This window comes from Lepus europaeus, chromosome 3, assembly GCF_033115175.1.
Source record: "Lepus europaeus isolate LE1 chromosome 3, mLepTim1.pri, whole genome shotgun sequence".
Classification (NCBI taxonomy): Eukaryota; Metazoa; Chordata; class Mammalia; order Lagomorpha; family Leporidae; genus Lepus; species Lepus europaeus.
Window position 1 is genome coordinate 41,868,907 of NC_084829.1, and position 21,675 is coordinate 41,890,581.

Sequence of the window (21,675 nt, forward strand, 5' to 3'; positions counted from 1 at the left end):
GCCTGTGCGTCCACCGGCTTCCCAGGCCCCTGAAGGGGAAGGGCAGCAACCCTGGCCACCCTTGCTTTTCAGATCAGAAGAGTGGGGCTCAAAGCATTGAGCTCGCTCCCCGGAGGCTGGGTAGCCAGTGGAGGGCAGATCTGTTTCCTGACTTATTCCTTAGATCAGAGCTCTGCCCAACCCACCGACCCTGGGGGCTGAGCCAGTCTTTGTTGTGGGGCTGTCTCCTGTGCACTTGAGGATGCTTCTCCCTGGGGCACAAAGTCGCCCCACTTGAGAGCTACTGCCCTAGAATCTAGAACTCTCAGCTGAAGGGCGCTTCCACCCACGGCTCAAGCCTGGAGTCGCCCTTCCTCCCCTGCCAGGCGTGCGGGCGGGAGAACTGCAGGCTGCTGGGGACTTCGCTGGCTCAGTACCCTCTGGGAGGACCTGCCCTTGGGTCTCCTCCCAAGACCAAGTACCACCCCACCCTGCCCGCAAGCTACACACCTGCCCCCTCTCTGGCATTCAACATGAGCATGATCTTCCAACTAGTTTGAGCCTATGCTGCTGTCGGTACCAAATTTTGAGCACCCTCAGAAACGGCTCATCTATACCAACATATGATGGTATTACGCACGTCGGCAAAGAGACAAGAATGAAAATGTGCATTATACCCGTGATGAGATACATACCGACCAGCGTGGCTGAAATAGACAGTCCAACACCGCCAAGTGTCAGCAAGGATATGGGGCAACAGGCACCTGTATGTCACTACGGAGGACGACACTGGCACAGCCACTCGCGATGTTTACCGAAGTTGAGGTAAGCATTGCGTGCTCTGCGCTCCGGTTCCACTCTGTGGCGGTTCCACTCCAGGTTCTGTAAACTCGGGAGAAATGCGCACCGCACTAGGAAGTAGGCACAGGGATATTCTTACAACAGAGTTTGTAGCCAGGAGAGGAAAGCAACTCCAATGTCCCTGAGTGACACTGATGACGAACATGCTACCGTTACATTCAAGACGGATGGCTGTCACAAACCGGGGGGGGGGATGGCAGGAAATGGAATTAAAATATCTGTTTATTTTGGTGCAAAACTTTTTTTTTAAATCTATGCACAGTTTTTTTCATAGTATACATGATTTTCATGACAATTTGTAAGATCTCTTGTCTGCATGGAATACAATTTTTTTTTGCACCAAAATAAATTTATCTCTTTCATATTTATTATTTCTTTCTTTTTTATCTGTTTGAAAGGCAGAAAGATACAGAGGGAAAGAGGGAGACAGAGATCTTCCATCTGCTGATTCATGCCCCAAATACCCAGAACAGCTGGGGCTGGGCTAGGCTGAAGCCAGGAGCCTGGAATTCAATCCAGGTCTCCCTGATGTGGGTGGCAGGGACCCAGCTAGTTAGGCCATCACCTGCTGCCTCCCATGGTGTGCAATAGCAGGAAGTTGAAATCAGAAGCAAAATTGGGACTTGAACCCAGGCTCTCCAATATGGAATGTGGGTGGCCCATGAAGTGTCTTTTTTTTTTCTTTTTTCTTTTTTTGACAGGCAGAGTTAGACAGTGAGAGAGAGAGACAGAGAGAAAGGTCTTCCTTCCGTTGGTTCACCCCCCAAATGGCCGCTAGGGCCGGCACTGCGCCAATCCGAAGCCAGGAGCCAGGTGCTTCCTCCTGGTCTCCCAGGCAGGTGCAGGGCCCAAGCACTTGGGCCATCCTCCACTGCACTCCCGGGCCACAGCAGAGAGCTGGACTGGAAGAGGAGCAACCGGGACTGGAATCCGGCGCCCATATGGGATGCCAGTGCCACAGGCGGAGGATTAACCAAGAGAGCCACGGCGCCCCCGTGCAGTGTTTTAACCGTTATGCCCAACGCCAGCCCCTAAACTTATCTTTCAGGTCCATTTTCCATGAACATTTTGAAGTACCCTCATAAAATGTTCAATGGGAAAAATATGACACTGACATGAGCATAACTCGAGTCTCTGCATGTGTATTCAGTTCAAAGGCAGACTGCCCTGCCTTGCTAGGGGTGCCGCAGGAGTCCCATGATGAGAAGCCCGGGGCTGGCCTAGGGCCAGGACAGCGGAGACTGCAAGGGGGTGACGCAGCTGATCTGGGTGCACAACCTACATTCTGCTTCTTCATCTGGGTGGCGGTTACCATGGGCTTCATTTTACAAATATTTACTGTGAGAGTACTCCAAAAAGTTCATGGAAAAGGGAATTAAAAGGTAAGTTTGTTGATGTAGAAAATTTTGGAACCCATGCAGTTTTTTATGACATGCATTTTGCATACATTTTCTGAAGACCTTTCCTACATTGGATGTGGGTATTTATGCTGTTTCAGCGACCACGCCATACTTCACAACAAGGGGGAGAGACGAGGTACAAATAAATAGAAAAGGAAGTCCTGATACCTTCTCCCCACCCCCGACTCTGAAAGGACACTATAATTAGACCCGAAAAGCTGCAGGAGAAGCTGTAGCCGGTTCCAGGTCTAGAGGATCTGGTGACGCTGGGCGCAGGCTATGGAGGGACGCCTCTCCCCACGCCGGCCCAGGCCACTGGCTGCCCCTCAGCCCACCGGAGCCACCACAGCCTCCTGTGTATCCCACCTGCCAGGGGCCCCAACTACCCCTCCTGGCCAACGTGTCCCAGGGTGCGTCAGGCTGGGCACCTGCACACTTGCCTCCCCCCTCACCTGGGCCATCCCTCCCAACCCCTCTGGGGAAGGCACTGGGGACAGGTCTCAGTCATCCCCCAAGCACACCAAGAAGAGAGAAACAGAGAGAGAAATAAGGAGGATGGAGAAGGAGATCAGAGAGCGGGAGCCACACGCACTCAACAGGGGCCCTGTGCCAGGGGCCATGGAGCTAGACGGGGGCGTCAGAGGACTGCGGGAAGCTGGGCGATCTAAAGAAGGAAGGTTCTAGCGGCGAGGGGCGCGAACGCACTGTCGGGCGCGAACGCACTGTCCCGAGCAGCAGGCCAAGCCTTGGGGCTCAGCCACAAGCAGAGCCAAAGAGCACCGCTTCCCACCAAGGTGCGCGGCGCTGGCTTCCCAGGGCACCGCCCACTCCGCCGCCCAGCGACTCCCAAGGAAGGACTCTGCCCACGAGGGAAGGCTCTTGGGCCTACAGGTGAGAGGAGCCAGGGAGGGACAGAGCTGGGGCTCAGATGGTGGGAGGGACTGAGGGCCTTATCCACACTCAGCCAAGGTTCCCGGTGCCGGCAGGAGCCCAGGGCCAGGCCCCGCCGTGCGCCTGCGCACTCAGCGAGTTATTTGTCACTGCACGTTATCTTCCGTCACTCCTCTGCCTTCCTCTGCCCTCGGCGGCCACTCCGCTCCCCTGGCAAGGGAGGAGCCATGTTCTTGTTCCGGCCCTGGCCCAGAAGCGTGGGTACGGCGCTGAGGCCGGAGGTCGTCTCCCGGACACTGTGGGGGGTGGCACGAGCTGGCCCCCAAAGCCCCAGCTCCACAACTCCAGTCAGTCCTGAGCCAGCCAGCACCACCCGTGCCAGCGGCTGAGGGCGCACCTGCTGGAGCCAGGAGTGGATGAGAGGCAGTGCGGGATTTAAGGTATAGTGTATCACCTCCTGGCGATGCCACACCCTTCAGGGCCTGCAGGGGGCTGAACAGGTGCTGTCCCCAAAGCAGTCATAAACAAGGCAGAGGACAAGCTGTGACTTCCCTTGGCAAACAGGAGCAAACAAACCTGAGCCCCACCCCACAGACCCACTGGAAGAACCGGGGCCTGGGGGCGGTGCTGGCCGTCTCTCCACGGGGAGGGGCAGGTCCTGGATTGCTGGGGAGGTGGGGAGGGGACAGGGTAGAGGCACAGGGCTCAGGATCTTGCCAAGCTCTGGGCAAGGCCCCTGGGTATTGGATGGTGAAGCACCTGCAGGGTAGAGGCTGGGCAAAGCACCTGTGTGCACGTGCCGGGGGCTCAAGGCACGTTCACTCATTTATTCCACTAAGGTTTCCTGAGCATCCACCATACACGAGGTTGTCTTCCGGGTGCTGGGCCTGGGCAGTTCCAGTCCTCTGCTGACCAGCTGGCTGACTCCAAGCTCAGCCCCACCCCTCAACCCTCTCCTCACCTCCTCCCAGCCTTCACCCCAACATGTCCAAGGTCAACTCTATCCCCCAGGGATGATCCCCCAAGGTCTCCTCACCCTGTGCTGCCCTCAAGGCTCAGGACCTCCTCCTAGCAGATGATGGATACAGCACTGCCTCCAACACCTCCACTTTGGGCCAGGAAAGGAGAAGGGGACACTCTGTGTGTGTGTGTGTGTCCATGTGCATCTGTGTGTCTGTGTGATCACAAGAGACACCATGTGAGTGAACCTCGTCCTCCAGGGGGCGGGCAGGAGAGTAAAGCGTGGTGAGGGGTCACTTCGGACCCCTGCTCCCTTCTTCCCTCACTGCCCCTTTGGCTCGCAGCATCTTTGCCGCAGTGCCCTGCCCCGTGCTCTGATGGATGCCAGTAGCACTGCCCACTCTGCTCTCTCACCATGCCTTTGTCCACAGGTGCAGATCTCTTAAGCACCTGTCCCAAAGAACGGGACCAAGAACTAGAGCGCTGAACTGCAGGTTAACCGGAGCGGAGAGCAGAATGGGGGAAGGAGGGCAGAGGACTCGGACAGGGGGCGGGCATGACAAATGCTCTCAGGAGTTATCTGTGGGGGCCAGCGCTGTGGCGTAGCAGGTAAAGCTGCTGCCTGTGACGCCGGCATCCCATATGGGCGCTGGTGTATGTCCCATCTACTCCACTTCTGATCCAGCTCCCTGCTAGTGGCCTGGGAAAAGCAGCAGAGGATGGCCCAAGTGCCTGGGCCCCTGTCACCCATGTGGGTACAACTCCAGGCTTTTGCCTAGCCCAGCCCTGGTGGCTGCAGCGAGGAAGTGAACCAGTGGATGGAAGATCTCTCTTTGTAATGATACATATAAATACAAATAAATAAATAAATAAATAAATCTTTAAAGAAATTAAAAAAGAAAGCTCGTGCCTGGGGAGAGGAAGCCCCATGCCCTGTGGTTCTCCAGCGTGCTCTCAGGACATGGAAGAACAGCTCAGAAATTCAAATCCCAGACCTCACGGAGTACACCCGCGTGCCTGGGACCAGGCGGCCAGTTTTTACAATTCCTCCCGGGAATTCTGATGCATGCCCAACTCTGAGAGAAAAAGCGCTGGAATCAGCGGGAGGGTTTTTTTTTTTTTTTTTTTTTCTTTTACTGCCAATGTCCAGGCGTCTCAGCCAGAGATTGCTGACACAACGGTGTTTTTTCAGAGCTCCCCAGGTGGCTGTAACACCCAGTCCAGGCTGCAGGGAGCCGGAGCAGTGCCCTGGCCTCCTGGAAATGGGGCCCTTGAGGGAGGCTGAGAACTGCTCGCCGGGAGGGGCCGTAGAGGGCATGCTGGGGAAAGGCACCAGCACCGACAAGGGCTGGCGGGAGGCAACACTGGCGTCTGGATGGAGACTCTATCAGGACCCCGGGAGTATTCCCCAAGGCCTCGTGCTGTAGTTGGGGACCCCTGCGGTAGGCGGAGAGCCAACGTGACAGCCTGCCCCCAGGAAAGCTGCTGACGACCCCACCTGGTGCTTCTGCCCTCTGATGACATCACTGCCCCACAGAGCATTTCCTGTGGGCACGATAAGCTTCAGACCTTACCCTATCCCTGGGACTTTATCTCTGTCCTCAGTGACACCACAGCCAAGGGGTACAGAGCAGGGGAGGGCCACGCAGGAGGAGGCCACAGGAGAGTCATAGCTGGGAGTGGGCGGTATGTGGCCAGGCCAAAGGCAAATCTAGGAGATCCAACAGGCAAGGCAGGGGTGGGAGAGATGCTTCAGGCACTGCCAAGTGCCCTACGCAATCCTGGCAAATGAAGAGACCAGGCTGGTGGGGTGCAACAGGCATGGCAGAGACTGTGGCCGGGAGTGTGCAAAGCCTCACGCGAGGTTTGATTTTTGAGGATGTTAGGCACACGGGGGAGGCCATGGGGAGGCCTGTTGGAAACCCACACACTTCATTCCCTTCCTGGGGCTCCCTATGTCTCTACTGCCTCACCTGGAAATGAGAACGATAGACATGGAAGTGAGCGTTTGGCCTGCACTTAGGACGCTGCTTGGGGTGAGGGCGTCGTGCATCAGGTTAAGCCACCTCCTGGACACCTGCATCCCATACTGGAGTGACTGATTCCAGCCTGGCTACTCCAGTTCGGATGCAGCTTCCTGCCAATGCATCCTGGGAGGCAGAGGCTGACGGCTCACGTGCTTGGGCCTCGGCCACACACATGGGACACGCAGATGGAGCTCCTGGTCCCTGGCTCCCGGCTTTGACCTGGCCCAGCCCTGGCTGTTGTGGGCATTTGGGAAGTGAACCAGTGGATGGAAAATCTCTCCTCCTCTCTCCCTCTGCTGCTTGGGAAATCCACAGCCCATATCAGGGTTCCTGAGAGATCCAGAAGGAGTACCAGATTCCTGGTACTTGGCCCAGCCCTTTACATCTCAGGCATTTGGAGAGTTAACCAGCAGATGGAAGATATCTCTCTCTCTCTCCATCTCTCTTCCTCTCTCTCCCTCTCAAATAAATACATCTTTAAAAAGAAAGATACATGAGTTGTAAGTTAATTATTTACCATTCTAAGTGCTGGGTATGCATCATGCCATCAAACGGCGCTTCAAGAAGGTTGCAGAGGTACAACTAAAAACTTTATTTTGGTGCAAAAAATCTTGCAATCCATGCATCGTTTTTTCATGACACACATTTTACACACCCTTTTGGAAGAGGCCCCGGTCGCACAGGAGGAGCGGGGACTCCAAGCCAGATGGCCTGGCCCCAGAGCGCAGGCTCTCAACTGGCTGATGCAGTGCCCCATCACCCAGTACACAGCACTGTGGCCCTGAGAACCCACCTGAGGTTGCTCCAGCAAGGCCAGCCCTTAGCTGAAGCTCAAGTCCCAGCATCCCTGCAACCCACATCCTTCCCTGCTTTGGTGCCCTCGGCAGAGATGGGTACCAGGCCTGCTCGGGGGGGGGGGGACCCCACAGATGACCTAGGTTCCCAGGTTAGGGAAACTGAAGCTGAGCAGAGCAGGGACTTGTCTCAGCCACACAGCAAGTCAGAGGCAAAGTGGGGTCTTCCGATTCCCAGCCCATGCCCTTGTGCCCCTCGCTCCCATCCCACTGCCTCCTCTCCACATCTGAGTTCATGGCATGGAGTCCCTGGCACAAAGCTGGGCTCCCAGGCAGCTGCTAGTTGAGGGCTGCTTCCTGCCCTTCCCAGGGCATCCGAGTTTCCGAAGAGGCACAGGAAGTCTTGTCTGAACTCATCTCCTCCCCTGTGCTATCAGGACTCGGTCACCCACAGCAGCACCTTGGCAGAGAGGCGGGAGACAGGTGTAGCCCAGAGCAGGGGCCTCAGCAGTTCCCACCCTGCGCAGAGCAGGAGGTCCCAGACAGGGAGGTCTCCCCACCACTCCTGGGAATCCCGGACGTGGTCTGGGCTCAGTGGGGCCTCACCGTATGCAAGGCATGCCTCTTGCAGGCGGTGTGATTCTAAGCCACTTGCTTAGCTTCTCTGCATTAGCAAACGGTAAGGCCTACCACACTCTGAAGAGCAACCACACCACAAATGCTGGCAGCTATGGCTGCTAACTACGTTTTACTATACTACCATGAAGAGATGAAGATTCTCCTAATAGAACAGAGTCAATGCTGCGCTCTGAGAGTCACGCTTACACACAACGCAGCCACGCACGCCCACCTGGCCCCCGATCGCCTCTCAAGCACACGCACAAGCCGCACGCGTACTCACCCTCTCACTCACATGGGCTTTCACTGCCCTCCTTCCAGCTGAGCAGACACACACACACACACACACACGCACGCGCGTGCTTGCTCACTCGCTGCATCCTGGGATGTGGACATTTCTGGCAGCTCCGGGAACCCTGAACTCACTCCCTCCCGTTCAGAGGAGGCCAACTCAATTTCCACGGTCATCTCCAGGGCAGCCCCAAGCCGGGCCCCAAGCGCTGCCTGCCTGCCCTCCAGCCCCAGGACAAAGGCCCAACCTGGCTTTCATGCCAGCTGCAGTTGGGGAAACCCTGCTGCTGAAGCTGACTTTGAAAAGGAAGAGACAGAAAGCAGGGGTGGCTGGGCCACTCCCTGTGGGGGCAGGTGCTAAGTAACTCTATAAACTCTGGCTAATGATGCAATTACAGCCATAAACAGAGCCTGGGGGGGGGGGGATCAGGGCCAGGGCCAGACCCTCCGAGGGCAGCCAGGCCTGAAAGGTGGGAAGCCCCTCCCACCTACTTCCCAGCTCCTGGAATAAGGGGGAGGAGAGGTGGCTGGCAGTGGGCCCTGGCCGGTCGAGGGACCCTGCTGTTGACGAAGCAGGCAGTGAGCCCTCAAAAGCCCAGCCGGCTGTCCTTGGACTCAGTGCCCACCTGAGACCTCACCTGCCACATTCCTTGTTGCCCCTTCCATGAGACCCCAGAGCCCACCCCACCCCCACTCTGTAAGCACATCGGGCTCCCTGGGCAGGAGCTGAGCGCACAGCCAACCTCACACCCTCCAGCTCAGGAGCCAGGAGGCATGCAAAAACAAAGCGCCCCTCCAGCTGCTGTTCCCCCCCACCCCGGGGTGGGGGCTGGGGAAACTGAGGCATGGGACCAGCACACCATCAGACTAACCAAGCTGCGTAGTGCCCTCCCACTGCCTCTCCCGGCTGGCCACTCGCTGCAGAACATCGACCCGAGGCGGGGCTTGAGCCAACCCCAGAGGGCACAGGCCGAGGAACCAGCCAGGCCTTGCGGGTTCCGACTGAGAGCAGCCGCATCTGGCCGCCCTGAAGGAAACCAGAGACCAGACCCCACCTCACCACCACCACCCCCCCCCAACCCCCGATGCCCAAGAGCGCCGGGTCTGGGCCAGCAGGATCTCGGCCAGGGCGGGCCACGGACCTGAGCTGTCTCCTCCCCTGCTCCGAGAAGCACCCTCTCGCTCGGGGTAGGGACGCCAGTGGAAATTAACCGACACTTCCCCAGCCAGTGAGCGCTCAGCCCAAGAGCTGCGCCCAAGTTCAGCGCAGAAGCTGTCCGCGCTGCGCCGTCCCCGGCCCCGACAGCGGAGGGACCGGCCGGCGGGAGCGACGCGGGTCGCGGCAGGGCGCCGCGGGGAGGGCGGGTGCGGACGCAGACGGGCCCCGCCCGGGCGGCCTCCCTTCCTCCCCGCGCGGGGCCGGGGCGAGCCAGGCGGCTGCGGCGCGAACCTGCTCGCGCAGCCCGGAGCCGCTCGGGGCAGCCGTGCGTGAAGCCGGGGCCCCGCGCCGGGAGGGAGCGAGGGGAGGGACCCGCGCGGTCGGAGCTCGCTCCCGTAGGACTAGATGGCTGGGACGGGGGGGTGTCCGGGAAAGGGTGCGGGCTCTGCGGCCGGGGATCCGAGCGGGCAGGGGGCAGGGGGCGTGCTTTCCGGGGTTCGGGGCACCGAGAGGGAGGCTGGGTGCCGGCTGCCGCCGAGGGTTCCGCGAAGCGCTGGGCGCGCGGAGGGTCACGGAATAATGGGAGGGGGAGACCCTGCCCTGGGCCTTCGGGGGCCGGGTCGCGGCTGCTGCGGGAGGCCGAGGTGGAGGCGGGTACGTCCACCGCCCCCCCAGCAGCCCGGCCCCGGGGCGTGGCGCCGCCCCGGTCCTCCCACTCCCCCCCACCATCGGGGCTGGGCCCGACCGGGCCGGATTCGGCCCCCGCACGCCTCCCAGCCTCGGACCCCTCCCCCGCACCCGCCGCCGGGCTGCGTCCGGGGGAGGGGTGGGCGCAGGGCCCGCGTGTCCCTCAAACTTTTAGCAAGTTCACTCCCACGCCGCCAGTCCCCCGCCCGGATTCCCGCGCCCGGCGGGGATGGCCCAGGCCCGCCCGCCCCTCCCGCGAGGTTACATAAGGGCGCGGAGCAGCCGCCCCCGGCCCGGGTCGGAAGGAGGGGCGGAGGGGCCCCCGGAGCGGCGGGCCGCGACGCTCGGTCCACGCGCCGGGCGCCCGGGGCTGCGCGGGCCGCAGGCCGGGGTGGGGGGTGGCGGCGCGCACTGTCCCGCTCCCTCCCCAGCCCGCACTCCCACCTCCCACCTGCCTCCGGATCCTGCGGGAGGGGGGCGCGGCGCCTGGATCGGGGTTCCGCGCCCTCCGCGTGCCCCTTGTCCCCCCACCCCCTGCCCCACTCACCTCGCTCTGAAGGTCAGTCCGTCCGCCGCGCGAGCCCCGCGGTTCCGGCAACTTGTCCCAAGTTGGGGTGCCCGGCCCGCGAGCTGCGCCCGCCGCCCACTCCCGGGCTCCTCCGACTCCGCGCCGCCAGGGAGGCCCCCCAGTCCACCCTCCTCGCTCCTGTCGGCACCGCCGCGGCTCCCTGCGTCCCGCCCGCGGCGGCTGCCTCCGCTGTCACCGAGCCCCTCGCCCGGCGCCCGGGCTCCGGCTGTCACTCCGCGCCCACTTCCCGCCGCGCCCGGCAGAGGGCAGCACCCGCCCCCGTGGCCCGCCCCGCCCCGCCCTCGCCGGCCTGCCGCGGGGCCCCCCGGGAAACGTAGTCCTGGCCGCAGCCCCGCTGGGCACGCCGGGATTTGCAGTCTCGGTCTGCAAGGGCTTGCGGTGTCGTTTGGAACTCTAGTGCCTTTGCAAACTTTTCTGCTTTCAGTCAGTGACGTTCCGACAAAGGACTCGCTGCCTTTCCTCCAGTGGCCTGTCTGAACCCGTCAGGCTGTTTCTCCAGGACTCCTGGGAAAATGTAGGGCCCCTGACGGTGGACCGCGGCTATAGAAACTCCTCGGTGGCAAACTCTCTTCCTTCCTGGTTTGGAGCGGGGCGCAAGACCTGAATCTTGCCTTTTTATCCCTGCCCCTGAGCCTAAGAGGCAAGGCTGGGGGTCGGGCTGCTGGAGGAGCCCACCCCCGCTGCCCCTGTCATGGGTTCTCCACTGTGGCGTGGGCCACAGCTGGCCACCGCCACCTGTTGCCCCAGGACTTTTCTGATTTGCTCCGGGTCACCTTCCCCTACTGGAAGTTCATGGCCCAGAGCCATCTTTCTCTGCTTCCTCCTCCTCCCCTTCCCCCTCCCTCTCTCCTCCCCACACCTTGTGCCCCAGATTTGCTATGCAACCTCTGAGGAGGAGAGGGATGAAGGCCAGAGGAGCAAGAACTCTTGCTGGCTGGGTTAGAGCAAGTGGCCTTGATTTCACTGTAACCCGAGTGGACAGCCTGCTCTCCTTCAAATACCAGTCCTGGGACGGGGACACAGGCACTGGAGTGAAAACCCAGGAGCCCGCCCCGGCCCCGGCCCCAGCCCCAGCCCCAGCTGGGGAAGCCTTCCTGGGGTGGTTTGTGGCAGCACCCTCCCCCTCCTTCAAGGGCCTCAGGGCTGCTGCAAGTGTGCAGAGGTCTCCAGCACTCCTCAGAAGCTTCCAGTCCAAACATGGTCTGCAGAGGCTGCGATGGATGCCTAAACCCGGGTCGGGGAGGCCTCTAGTCACACAGCCGTGGCCATGCACGTGGGTCCCAGGGTGCCCAGGGTCATGCAGGTGACCGTTTAGCAAACCAAGCGTTTCAGGTGTGTCCCCAGTTACCAGGGACCTGGCCCCCATGCCGTGACCACTGCCTTCCCGCTCCAGAGGGAAGCTGCGAACAAACTCCAAGCTCTGGGAGATGCAGCCCTCACCTCCGCCATCCACCAAGCTCCAGTTCTCGCAGAAGTTCTGTGACCCCTCCTAGCCACTGGTGCAGACCAGGACATCTATGGGCCACAACTCCCCTCCAGAAACGACAGGCTGGCCAACGTGAAGAACTGTTTATTATTAGGGAAAGTCCAGAGCCCAGAGGAGGAAGGCTCAATGCACAGAGGAAACACAGGGAGACCCCGCCACAGCGCACGCGGCCGAGGGAAGAGGAGCTGGGTGTGCTATCCGGGCTGCCAGTCTAGGCAAGAGCGGCAAAGCCCACCCTGTTGTTGGCCATGTCGAAGACGGAGTAGTAGGCCCGGAGGAAGACATCCCCGAGGATCCAAAGGGGCTCGCCATCCTGGGAGGACACGTAGGTGGCCTCGACTCCCACCATGCATTGGCCGTCAGTCTGCTCAATACAGAGAAGCAGAATTCATTCATTTGCACAGATGTGACCTGGGCACACTGCTCAGCCCTGAGCCTGGGGCCAGGGCTCAGAGGCGGACGTGAGTGGGCCAGGGCTGTGCCCCAGAGGGCTCATGGGCTAACTGGGTCACGAGGGCAGGGGCTGGTGGGAGAGCTTTCTGGGGTGGATGGATTCAGGCGCCTGTGGTCTTCTGCCATGTCTCCTCTGCCCACGATGGGAAGCTTCTCTCACCACCACCTCCCCCCCAGGCTTTCCTCCTGCCCCAGTTTTGAGAGGTCAGCCTGGTGGTCAAGCCTTAGGACCAGATCAACTCGGATTCAACCCATGGCTTCACCCTGACTAGCCATGTGGCTTTGAGACTGTTCTTAGCCTCTCTGAACCTCAAAGTTCTCATTCGTATAACAGAAATGAGGCACTCCCATGGTGAATGTTGTGTTGGTTGGGTGGGAGAACACAGACGAAGTGGCCGGTGCTGGGGTTGGCCCTGGCATTTGCCGGGCAAAAGGCCTAGTGTCCCTCCCCGCAAGGAACAGAAGTAACAGATGCCACACTTCTGTTTCACAGCCTTGTTCCAGGGAACGGGGCTTAGAGTCACTGCGTGGGGAACCAATCGGTGCTTTGCAGAGTCAGGAAATGGCCCCCGGGAAGGAGGTCAAGGTCTCTGGCTCCCCACCCCTGGCTGCCACCCCCAGTCATGGTGGCTCAGCCCACAGGGCCCAGACTTACGTTGAGAATGTAGGCGGAGGGGGGCAGAGGGAACTCCACGCCGTTGATGATGAAGGTGAAGGTGGGCAGGCTCTCTATGCTGTCACAGTCCACGAGAAACTGCAGGAAAGAGCAGGGGCCCGGTGACCATCTGCCACGCAGCAGTCCCACTCAGCCGGCTTCTCCAGCCCCCCGGCTTTCAGGCCTGAGTCCCCAGCCTGCTGTTGGACTGAAGGGCTCCTTACACACGTGCAATCCCCCCACCCCACACACATTTCCCCTCTGAGAGTCCGGGACACTGCCCTCTCTATGTCAGCGTCCTTTGAAAGCACACAGATCTGTAGACGTGGTGGCGCATCCGTCTCCCACAGTCCCCCACAGAAATGGGTTCAAGGGCACACCCTTTGCTGGGCTCCAGACAGAGAGGGGCTCCGGGCAGCAGGGCCCCGTGGAGGCGCGGGAGCTGTGCACGCCAGGGCGCGCTCTCGTCACTCACTCGCTTACCCCACGCTCCTCTTAGCTCTGCGCTGACCCCAGAGCCAGCACCCTGAGTGCCTACAGCTCAGAAGGAAGTCTTCTCTACAAGCTCCCCCAGCCCCTCAGCACAGGCAGCTGGCTCCACTGAACCTGGCTCCGGTCCCCTTCCTGTCTGTCCCCAGCCCCAGTTGTCCCAAGCCCCCACCCACTCCAGTGCTTTGGGGCAATCAGAGACGCGGAGGCCGGGGACAAGGCTTTTCTCGTGGTGAGCCGCTGTGCAGGGCCTTCCCAGGGCGGGGTAGGGGGAGCCGCCCCCAGGCGCACCTCTCCATACTCGTTCTCCTGGGCCCCTGTGGCCTCCAGCAGGTCACTCATGTACTCCTGAGGCACGGTGAGCAGAGAAGTGCCCGTGTCCACGATGGCCTGGCAGCCCTGGGAACACCAGCCGGAGGCCTCGCTACTGATGAGGAACCTGTGTGGTGAGGAGATGCCCAGCCTCAGTGCCCACTAGTTCAGGGCCGCAGAGGGTGGGCTTCCTACCATGCTGAGGGACAGACACCTGCAACCACAGAATCCTGGTGCACTTGCCCCTACGGGGGTCAGTCCCTCTGCTCCTCTCTGTCACACCACACCAGAATCTACCAAGGTCACCTGAGGGGTGATGGGACCTATTTCTAAACAGTTTCGAGGAAACTTCTAGAAACCCTGAAAGCCAAGGTCACTGCTTCATTGTAAGGACCTGGAGCTAACTGATCTCCCCCAGGGTCTAATCCATAAGCCTTGGGTCAGACTGCACGGTCTCTAATGTCCGGGGTCCGCCCCCAGCCCAGCCCTCTTCTCCAGGCCGAGATGGGCTTTGACCCTCCTGCAGAGGGCAGCTGGTGCTTTGCAGGGCAGGCCTGGCAGTTCTCTGCTGTGCCCCTGGCAGTGCCTGGATGTGCGTGTGACCTGGGCTGCCCCAAAGCCCTCTCCCCAGAGTGCATGTCACCGTCACCGCGGACTTACTCGTCAATGCCAATCTGCCAGTAGAGCTCCCGGGTGACAGGGGCCCAGTAGATGTCCCCTGTGTACAGGCTGCTGTCCACACCCCCGAGCACCAGCGCGCCCCCGTCAGTGCCCTGCTGGCTGCAGGAGACAGGGGAAGGGGAGTCAGGGCGGGCCGTGGAAGGGGAGGTCCCTGCCAGACGGTCATAGCTTCTCCCCTGGTTCCAGAAATGGGCTCCCCAAGGACAGGCTGTGCCTCCCTCAGCCTGGGGCACCCTGGCTGGGACACCTCAGAATTCCTGGACCCTCGGGCTCCCGACAGAGGCTGCCCCACGGAGCCCTGCTCCCCCTCTGTTGTTTGCGGTGTACAGGGGCCTCATGCAGGGATGGGAGAGAGCGCCGGCCTTGGGAGGGGAGAGGCAGGGGCCCTCCCGGAGCTGGAGTGTAGCACTGGGGCGAGCCCCTGCAGGGTTCATCCAAGCAGCGGCAAACAGAGGCAGAGAGTAAATCAGTGCCATCAATGACAGAGGACAGTGTCGAACCTCAGATCCAGAGGATTAAGCCACGAAAAATAGCTCTGTCTTTGGAAGGCAGGGAAGAAAAGGCAGGCCCGGGGGCCCCGAGCGGCTACACTGGCTGTGCTTGCTGGCAAGGATAACCACTTGCCAGGACTCGCAGCAGAAGACCACAGGACCAGGCCCGAACAACAGATCAAAGGGCACGAAACGCAGCAGGGACCGAGATAGGAACCATCGGGTCAGAAGGAAGAGGGCTGGCTCGGGCCCCGGGCAGGAGAGGCAAATCTAAGAGGAGCTGAGGGTCCAAGCAGAATCAGAAGGGGGAGAGAGTCTTCCCGGCCGAGAAATGCAGAGAAAAGAGCGAGTGGGCTGGGGACAGGGCTGGGAGGGGTGGAGGGGCACGGGGGAGCCTAGGAGGGAATCTGGGGCCAGAGGCCAGCTGGAGACCCCCATCGCCTCAGTTGTCCCAGGCTGCAGGGGCCGTGGCGGGAAGCTGCTCACCTGCTGAGGTAGAAGCTGAAGACGCTGCTGCTGATGGCGCCGTCCTGCAGCATGCCCTGCAAAGCTGGGGTGGCGTCCCCCACGGACAGAGAGGGGTAGGCCAGGCCCAGGATGCCGTCAAACTCCGCGTACAGGAAGTTGGTGCCGGGCTCCGTCTCACTCAGACCGAACTCCTGGTTGGGGACCTCGATGTCCTGGATCTGGGGGGCGGGTCACAAAGGAGGGGAGGTGACAAGTCTGGCTGCACCCCCAGTGACACCCCCCTCCCCACCCACCACACTGTGTCCTTCATCCCTCCCTCACCTCGGCTCCTGCCCTTTCGTTGGACAGGTCTTGCAAGAGCCATCGTCTCCTCCCCGTCCCCGTCTCCCTGTCCTCGGAACGCCCCACACTGTAAGCTCCCTGGCCAAAGGACCGTGGCTGTCCCACTCATCATGGTGACGCCAGAGCCTGGCGCAGGGCAGCCCTCGCGAGGGTCGGAGGAGTGAATGGGTGAGCCCCCTGTCCGCTTCTCCAGCTGTGTTTCCCGGGCTCCGCCTGTCTCCCCACCCGGGGGTGGCAGCCGCCCACTCACAGTGAAGGTGTCGTAGCCGAAGAAGCCGGTGAGGCTGCCGCTGCCGTACTCCAGGGAAAAGGTCTGGTCGTAGGTGTAGTAGGTGGAGGACTTGCTGGGGTTGAAGCGGCTGTGGGTGGCTGCAGGGGAGGGCCGGGTGGAAGTCAGCTGGCGAGGGCAGGGCTGCCCACCAGGGCCTGTGCTCGCATCCCTGGGGGGCCAGCTGGGGCTGCAGGCGTGGGAAGGCTCTTGGGGGCAGGCTGGCCTTGGCCCAAAGCCCCCTGTGATGACAGAATCTTGGGCTCCCAGGATTCTGGCCTCGCCATGGGCCGGGTTGCGAGGAACCCATCACTGTACCCCGTCCCCCGGCAGAGCGCAAAGCACACAGGCAGTGCCAAGTGATTCCTCATCACAGGATGGACTAGGGGGGCCTCCAGGGCACACCCACATTCTCCCAACCCCAGGATCCTGAGCTGGCACAGGGTGGGCCAGCCAGGGACCCCTTGGACCAGGAGTATCAGGACCCAAACCCCAAGTTCCCCAAGGGCCCAGGGCAACCTTCGGAAAGTGAACGTGACCCATCTCCCAGACTGCTGCAGGCCAGGCCACGTCCCTTGGACATGACGAGTGTGAGCTTTGGAGACGCGGCATACACTGGGATGGAACCGAGTGGAGACTGCCCGCAGTGAACATGATGGGGTGGGTGGAATGAAATGGAGTGGGGGGAGGTGGGCTGGCTTGAGTGGAGGGACAGTCTTGGTCTGCAGGGTACGCAAGGGGGCCACCCGGCTGCAGGCCAGCCACTGCCCCCCAGCTTGGGTGGACCGTGGGCCCTAGCACAAGTTCCTCGCCCTCCCCAGGACTGAGCCCCGCCAGCAAGCCCTCACAAACCCAGGCCCTCCCAGAATGTGCCAGTGCCCAGCTCAGCCCTGCCCCGCCCTGCACTTACTGCAGGCCTCGCTCTGGCAGTAGACAGAGGGCACCCACAGGTTGGAGGAGCCGGTGTCAAAAAGGACCAGGAAGTTCTGGGGTGGAGTTCCGATGCTGATCTCGCCAAAGTAGGCAGCCTGGGGGGGCCGTGGACAGGCCATTAGCTTTGGCGGAGTCCAGGGCCCAGGCTTGACCAGCCCCTGCCCTACTCCAAGGCTCCCCTCCGTACCTACCCGGATGGTCACAGCAGGGCTCCCCACCCCCATGCTTGTCACAGTCTCCCACGGGCAGTGAGGTGGGGCTGGCAGGTCTGCCAGGAGAAGGGACGAGTCCCGGGGGCACCCTGGCCTCGGCCTTTGAGGGCAGAGCGAGGATGGCGTCAGGCGGGGCAGGACTCACGTCGAGGTAGTCCATGGGCTCGTAGGTCACGCTGAAGTCGCCGAAGCGGTACTTGAGAGCCGGGTCATACTTGTGGGTCTTCAAGAACTCCTTCAGTAAGCCTTTCTCCTTCAGGGTCTCACGGATGGACTTGAACTTCCTCAGCGGCACTCTGCGGAATTGCTCCGGGTCAGGGCAGGGCCCGCCTCCCTCCTCTCTTCTTTCTGCCTCTCCCTCCTTCTCTGTCTCCTCACCTTTCACTGTGTGCCTCTGCCTCCCTGCGACTCTGTCCTGTGGCTATTGCGTGCATGCGTGTGTGTGTGTGTGTGTCTGTGTGGCTCTATCTCAGTGTTTCTTTCCTTTCTCCTCCTTCTCTCTCTCTCTATCTCTTTCTCTCTCTCTGATGAGAGTTACAGAGAGAAAGAGGAGAGAGAGAGACAGAGATCATTCATCTGCTGTTTCACTCCCCAAATTCCTGCAACGGCCAGGCTGAAGCCAGGAGCGAGGAGCTTCATCTGGGTGTCCCATAGGGTGATAGTCACCCAAGCACTTGGGCCATGTTCTGCTGCTTTCCCAGGAGCATTCACAGGGAGCTGGATCAGAAGCGGAGCAGCCAGGACTTGAAGCAGCACTCATATGGGATTGTGGCATCGCAGGCAGAAGCTTAACTGTGCAACGACACAGACCCCACCTTCTCTTTCTTCCAAAGCTCTTCTCTCCACTTGCTCCAAGTTGACCTCACCTGTGGATTCCCTCCCCCAAGGCAAGGGTCTCCCCTGTGCCCCCCTCCCTTGTGACCCTCTGCTCTCAAATATTCCAGGAATTCCTTCCCAGGAAGTCGAGGAAGACTTCAGGAGCCACCCTTTTCAGGACAAGTGCATTTAAAAAAAAGTTTCTAAGATGGAAACTCACCAAAGACAGTGCCTAAATACAGCGGCCCCCAGGCACCTGACACTGGCCAGACGCTGACAGTGCCTGGGGTGGGGAGCACAGGCCCTCGCTGGGCCCTGGTTCTGCTCCTGCTCTGACTGCCCAGCCTGGGGCCCATCACTGCTCTCTGCAGGACTCCAGGTCCTCAGGGAGGTTGGCTGGAAGCTCAGGAGTTGGAACTTAGGAATGGTGACTTCTGCCCAAGTCCCTGACCACAGGCACGGTCTTCCTCCCAGATCTGCTTGCTGCCACAGCTTAGCAGTGTCTGCAGGTCCACCCAGTAGCTGCACACGCCAGGATTCCTGCCTCTTCTGCTTCGTTCACTAGCTTTCTCCCCATGCTTCTGGACCCTGCATTCTCCAGGGTCCTCTGCCGGCCTCTCCACACTGACAGTTGCTGCCGTCAGCCTCCCCTCCCAAATTTGCTTGGTGAAGTTTCTGATAGGAGCTAGCTGTTTGCCTGAGCAATCACACCCCTTTGGTATCTGCAAGGGGTAGGACAGATTGGTCCCAGGACTGCTGTAGGCACGGCAATCAAGGCCCTTCTATAAACTGGCATAGACAGGGTGGACACTGTGGCACGGGCTGCTAGTGATAACCACATCCCACCTTGGAGAGTTGTTTTCAGTCCTGGCTACTCTGCTCCTGATCCAGCTCCCTGCTATTGTATCCTGGAAGGCAGCGGAAGATGGCCCAAGTGCGTGGGCCCCTGCCACCCACGAGGGAGACCCAGATGGAGTTCCTGGCTCCTGGCTCCCAGACCACTGTGGCCATTTGGGAAGTGAACCAAAGGATGGAAGATCTCTCTGTTTCTGTCACTGTTTCTCTCTCTCCCATTGTGACTTTCACCCAAATAAATCAGTAAGTCAACCCTAGTACAGTGTGAATGCTGGGTAAATAATTGCCACCTGTATTGTTTTGGGAATAATAGCAAGGCAAAGCCTGCACATGCTCAGTACAGATGCAATTTTTTCCCAATGCTTTCTAACTGTGGTGGTTAAATGGGTGGGTGCAGACCCTGTGGTTAGGGAGTATGGACCCCATGGCTGCAGGGCGGATGAGCTGCAGTGTGGCAGGCTGGGTGCCCCCTGACCCCCGTGGGCCCCACCTGCACCACCAAGGCTACCCTCCCGACACCTCGGGGCTCGGAGATTGGCATGTACTGCTGTTTCTGCTCGCAAGAGTCTGGCAGCTGCCAGTCAACTGGGGGCCTTCAGGAAAATGTTTAGGAAGATCATCGTCTCTCGTCCATGGAAAGGGGCCACACCCACCATCCGGGGGCTGCCTGCTCCGTGGGCACCCTGCCATGTGTTTTTCCCTTTGCCGGGAACTTTCCTGAAGGTAGCGGCTGCATCTCCTCCCGCCTCCGCGTTCTGTCCAACACCAGCAAAGGGCACCTTCCCTTCCCCGGCAGAAATCCCAGAGCAGAGACAGCGGGGCGGCCCCTAGCCGTGCTGCCCGGCCTGGGCTGCTCCTGGCCAAGCCCCGCATTTCCCCCGGTGCCCTGCCCCAGCAGCCAGGCCCCAGACTCACTTGATCACTGCTGCCTCCAAGAGATGGAGGCAGACCAAGGCCACCAGCAGCCACTTCATGATGCTGCCTCACAGCTGACCGCAGAGAAAAGCTGCTCCCCGTTCCGCAGTGGCCGTGGAGTGGAGACCTGAGCGCTCCTCCTCCCTTATACCCCCGGGGTCCGGCCCGGTTCCTGCCCCCCTGCCCTGTGCAAGCATGACCCCCCTCCAGCAGGTACCCTGCCCCCATGTATCACTTGTTCCTGTGTGCTTTTCCTCTGGATGTGGCCGCAGCAGGCCATTCATCTTATTGACTTTTTAATACAAGGCTGAAGGCCAGGAGGTGTGAGCGATAAGCGAGAACAAAGTAGCCGCAAGGTGGAGTGGCGATTATCTCCTGTCCGGGAACCCCAGGTGTGATGTGGTCGCTCTGGGGTGAGGGCTGGAGAATGGTACGGCCCGAGGGAGGGACCAAGGCTCTGCAGACAGAGCTGCCGGGCACCTGTGTGTGGTTGGTTCTGTCCTGCGCACCCTGGAACATGTGGCCAGGGCCCAGGCATCTCACCCACTAGATGCCGGGAGCAGCCCCGCCTTGTGCCTTACTTGCCTGGGGGTGGGGACAAAATCACTGAGAATCATCTGCTGCTGATGTACTTGGATGTCTGCCTCAAGTCCTGGTTCCCAGCATCCCTAAGTTCTTGGAGAATGGAGTTAAGTGTATGCGGGTGGGCTTGGGGTCAGCAACTAGGATGATGGTTGTGCCAGCTGAGAGTGTGCTGCCATGGAAACAATGACCATGTTGCTGGCACTGGCGCTGGTGCTGAGGTTGAAGTTAGAGCTGTTGGGGGCAGCTTCAAAAGCCTCCCAGGTCAGCCAGCATGGGGAGAGACTCTCCTGGCACGTGCTCAGGACCCACTCACAAGCCCGCCACGCCGGCTTCCTCTGCTGACGCGGAGGCCTGGTGAGGAGGGACCTGCCGGCCCCTTGCTACTGTCCATCACCGGCTCTTGTCCCCTACCCCGCTGTGGCCCTGCCTGCACCTCCTCCTAAAATGCCCGCGTCCCCTTCTACCGCCCTCTCCCAAGCCCTGGGCTGCTCCTTTTCTGGCTCCTAGGCCTGGTCCATGCCACCTCTCTGCCCCCGCATCCACATCCCCCCGCCTCCCCCAGCCCCCTCACCCCCACCCCATTCCCAGCTCCAAGCTTCCCCCTGCCTGAAGTGACCAGGAGTTGGCCTTCTGCCCACCCACCTGGCCCAGGAGAGCTGTCCATTTCAGGCAAGTGGAAAAAATCCCCGTGCCAGCACCCTCTGTGCCTCCCAGTACCCCACACCCAGGGCCCCACAGAGATTTGTCAAGCCTTTGGCCCCTGGCAGAAGGCCAGAGCCAGACCTGCCAACCACTGATATGGTGCAGCCAGTGGGAGACTTGTCCACTCTGGCTATTGCCACGCACTGCCCAGGCCTGACCCAGAGAGTGAGGTCCCTGCTTGCTTGTTTCTCAAGGCTGGCTCAGCTCCCACTGCTCCCTGCAGCCCCCAGCAGCCCCCAGCAGCACCTTGGGCTCTGAAGTGGGAGGCAAGGTAGGGGACAGCTTCCCTGGGATAGGAGATCCTTAGATCTCAAAAAGCAATCAAAGAAAGTGCTGGGCTCCTTGGAACTTGGCCAAATCCATGGACTCCCCTAAGTCTTTTTTTTTTTAAGATTTATTTTATTTATTTGAAAGTCAGAATTACACAGAGAGAGAGAGGAGAGGCAGAGAGAGAGAGGTCTTCCATCTGATGGTTCATTCCCCAATTGGCCGCAATGGCCGGAGCTGGGCCGAGCCAAAGCCAGGAGCCAGGAGCTTCCTCCAGGTCTCCCACATGGGTGCAGGGGCCCAAGGACTTGGGCCATCTTCTACTGCTTTCCCAGGCCATAGCAGAGAGCTGGATCAGAAGTGGAGCAGTTGGGTCTCAAACCAGCGCCCATATGGGATGCCGGCGCTTCAGGCCAGGGCGTTAACCCACTGCGCCATAGCACCGGCCCCTCCCCTAAGTCTTGTGAGGCCCACCAGGATGCCCATGTG

The 21,675-nt window shown here is 60.5% G+C and overlaps 2 protein-coding genes across 2 annotated transcripts in view; both read right to left on the bottom strand.

Moving 5' to 3' along the window:
* Positions 1–10,429, bottom strand: part of TFEB (transcription factor EB) — a 48,244-nt gene extending 37,815 nt beyond the window's left edge. The window contains exon 1 of the mRNA XM_062186086.1: positions 10,215–10,429. The gene's annotated coding sequence lies outside the window, so the exon portion shown is untranslated. The remainder of the gene's footprint in view (positions 1–10,214) is intronic.
* A 1,524-nt stretch (positions 10,430–11,953) lies between these two features.
* Positions 11,954–19,691, bottom strand: PGC (progastricsin). Its single transcript, XM_062187495.1, has 9 exons — positions 19,633–19,691; positions 17,192–17,342; positions 16,812–16,929; positions 15,884–16,002; positions 15,310–15,509; positions 14,312–14,431; positions 13,631–13,778; positions 12,851–12,949; positions 11,954–12,106 (listed from the first exon to the last, which is right to left on the bottom strand). Exons 1-9 carry the CDS (start codon positions 19,689–19,691, stop codon positions 11,954–11,956), a joined length of 1,167 nt encoding a protein of 388 aa, XP_062043479.1.
* Between the last annotated feature and the right edge of the window lie 1,984 nt (positions 19,692–21,675).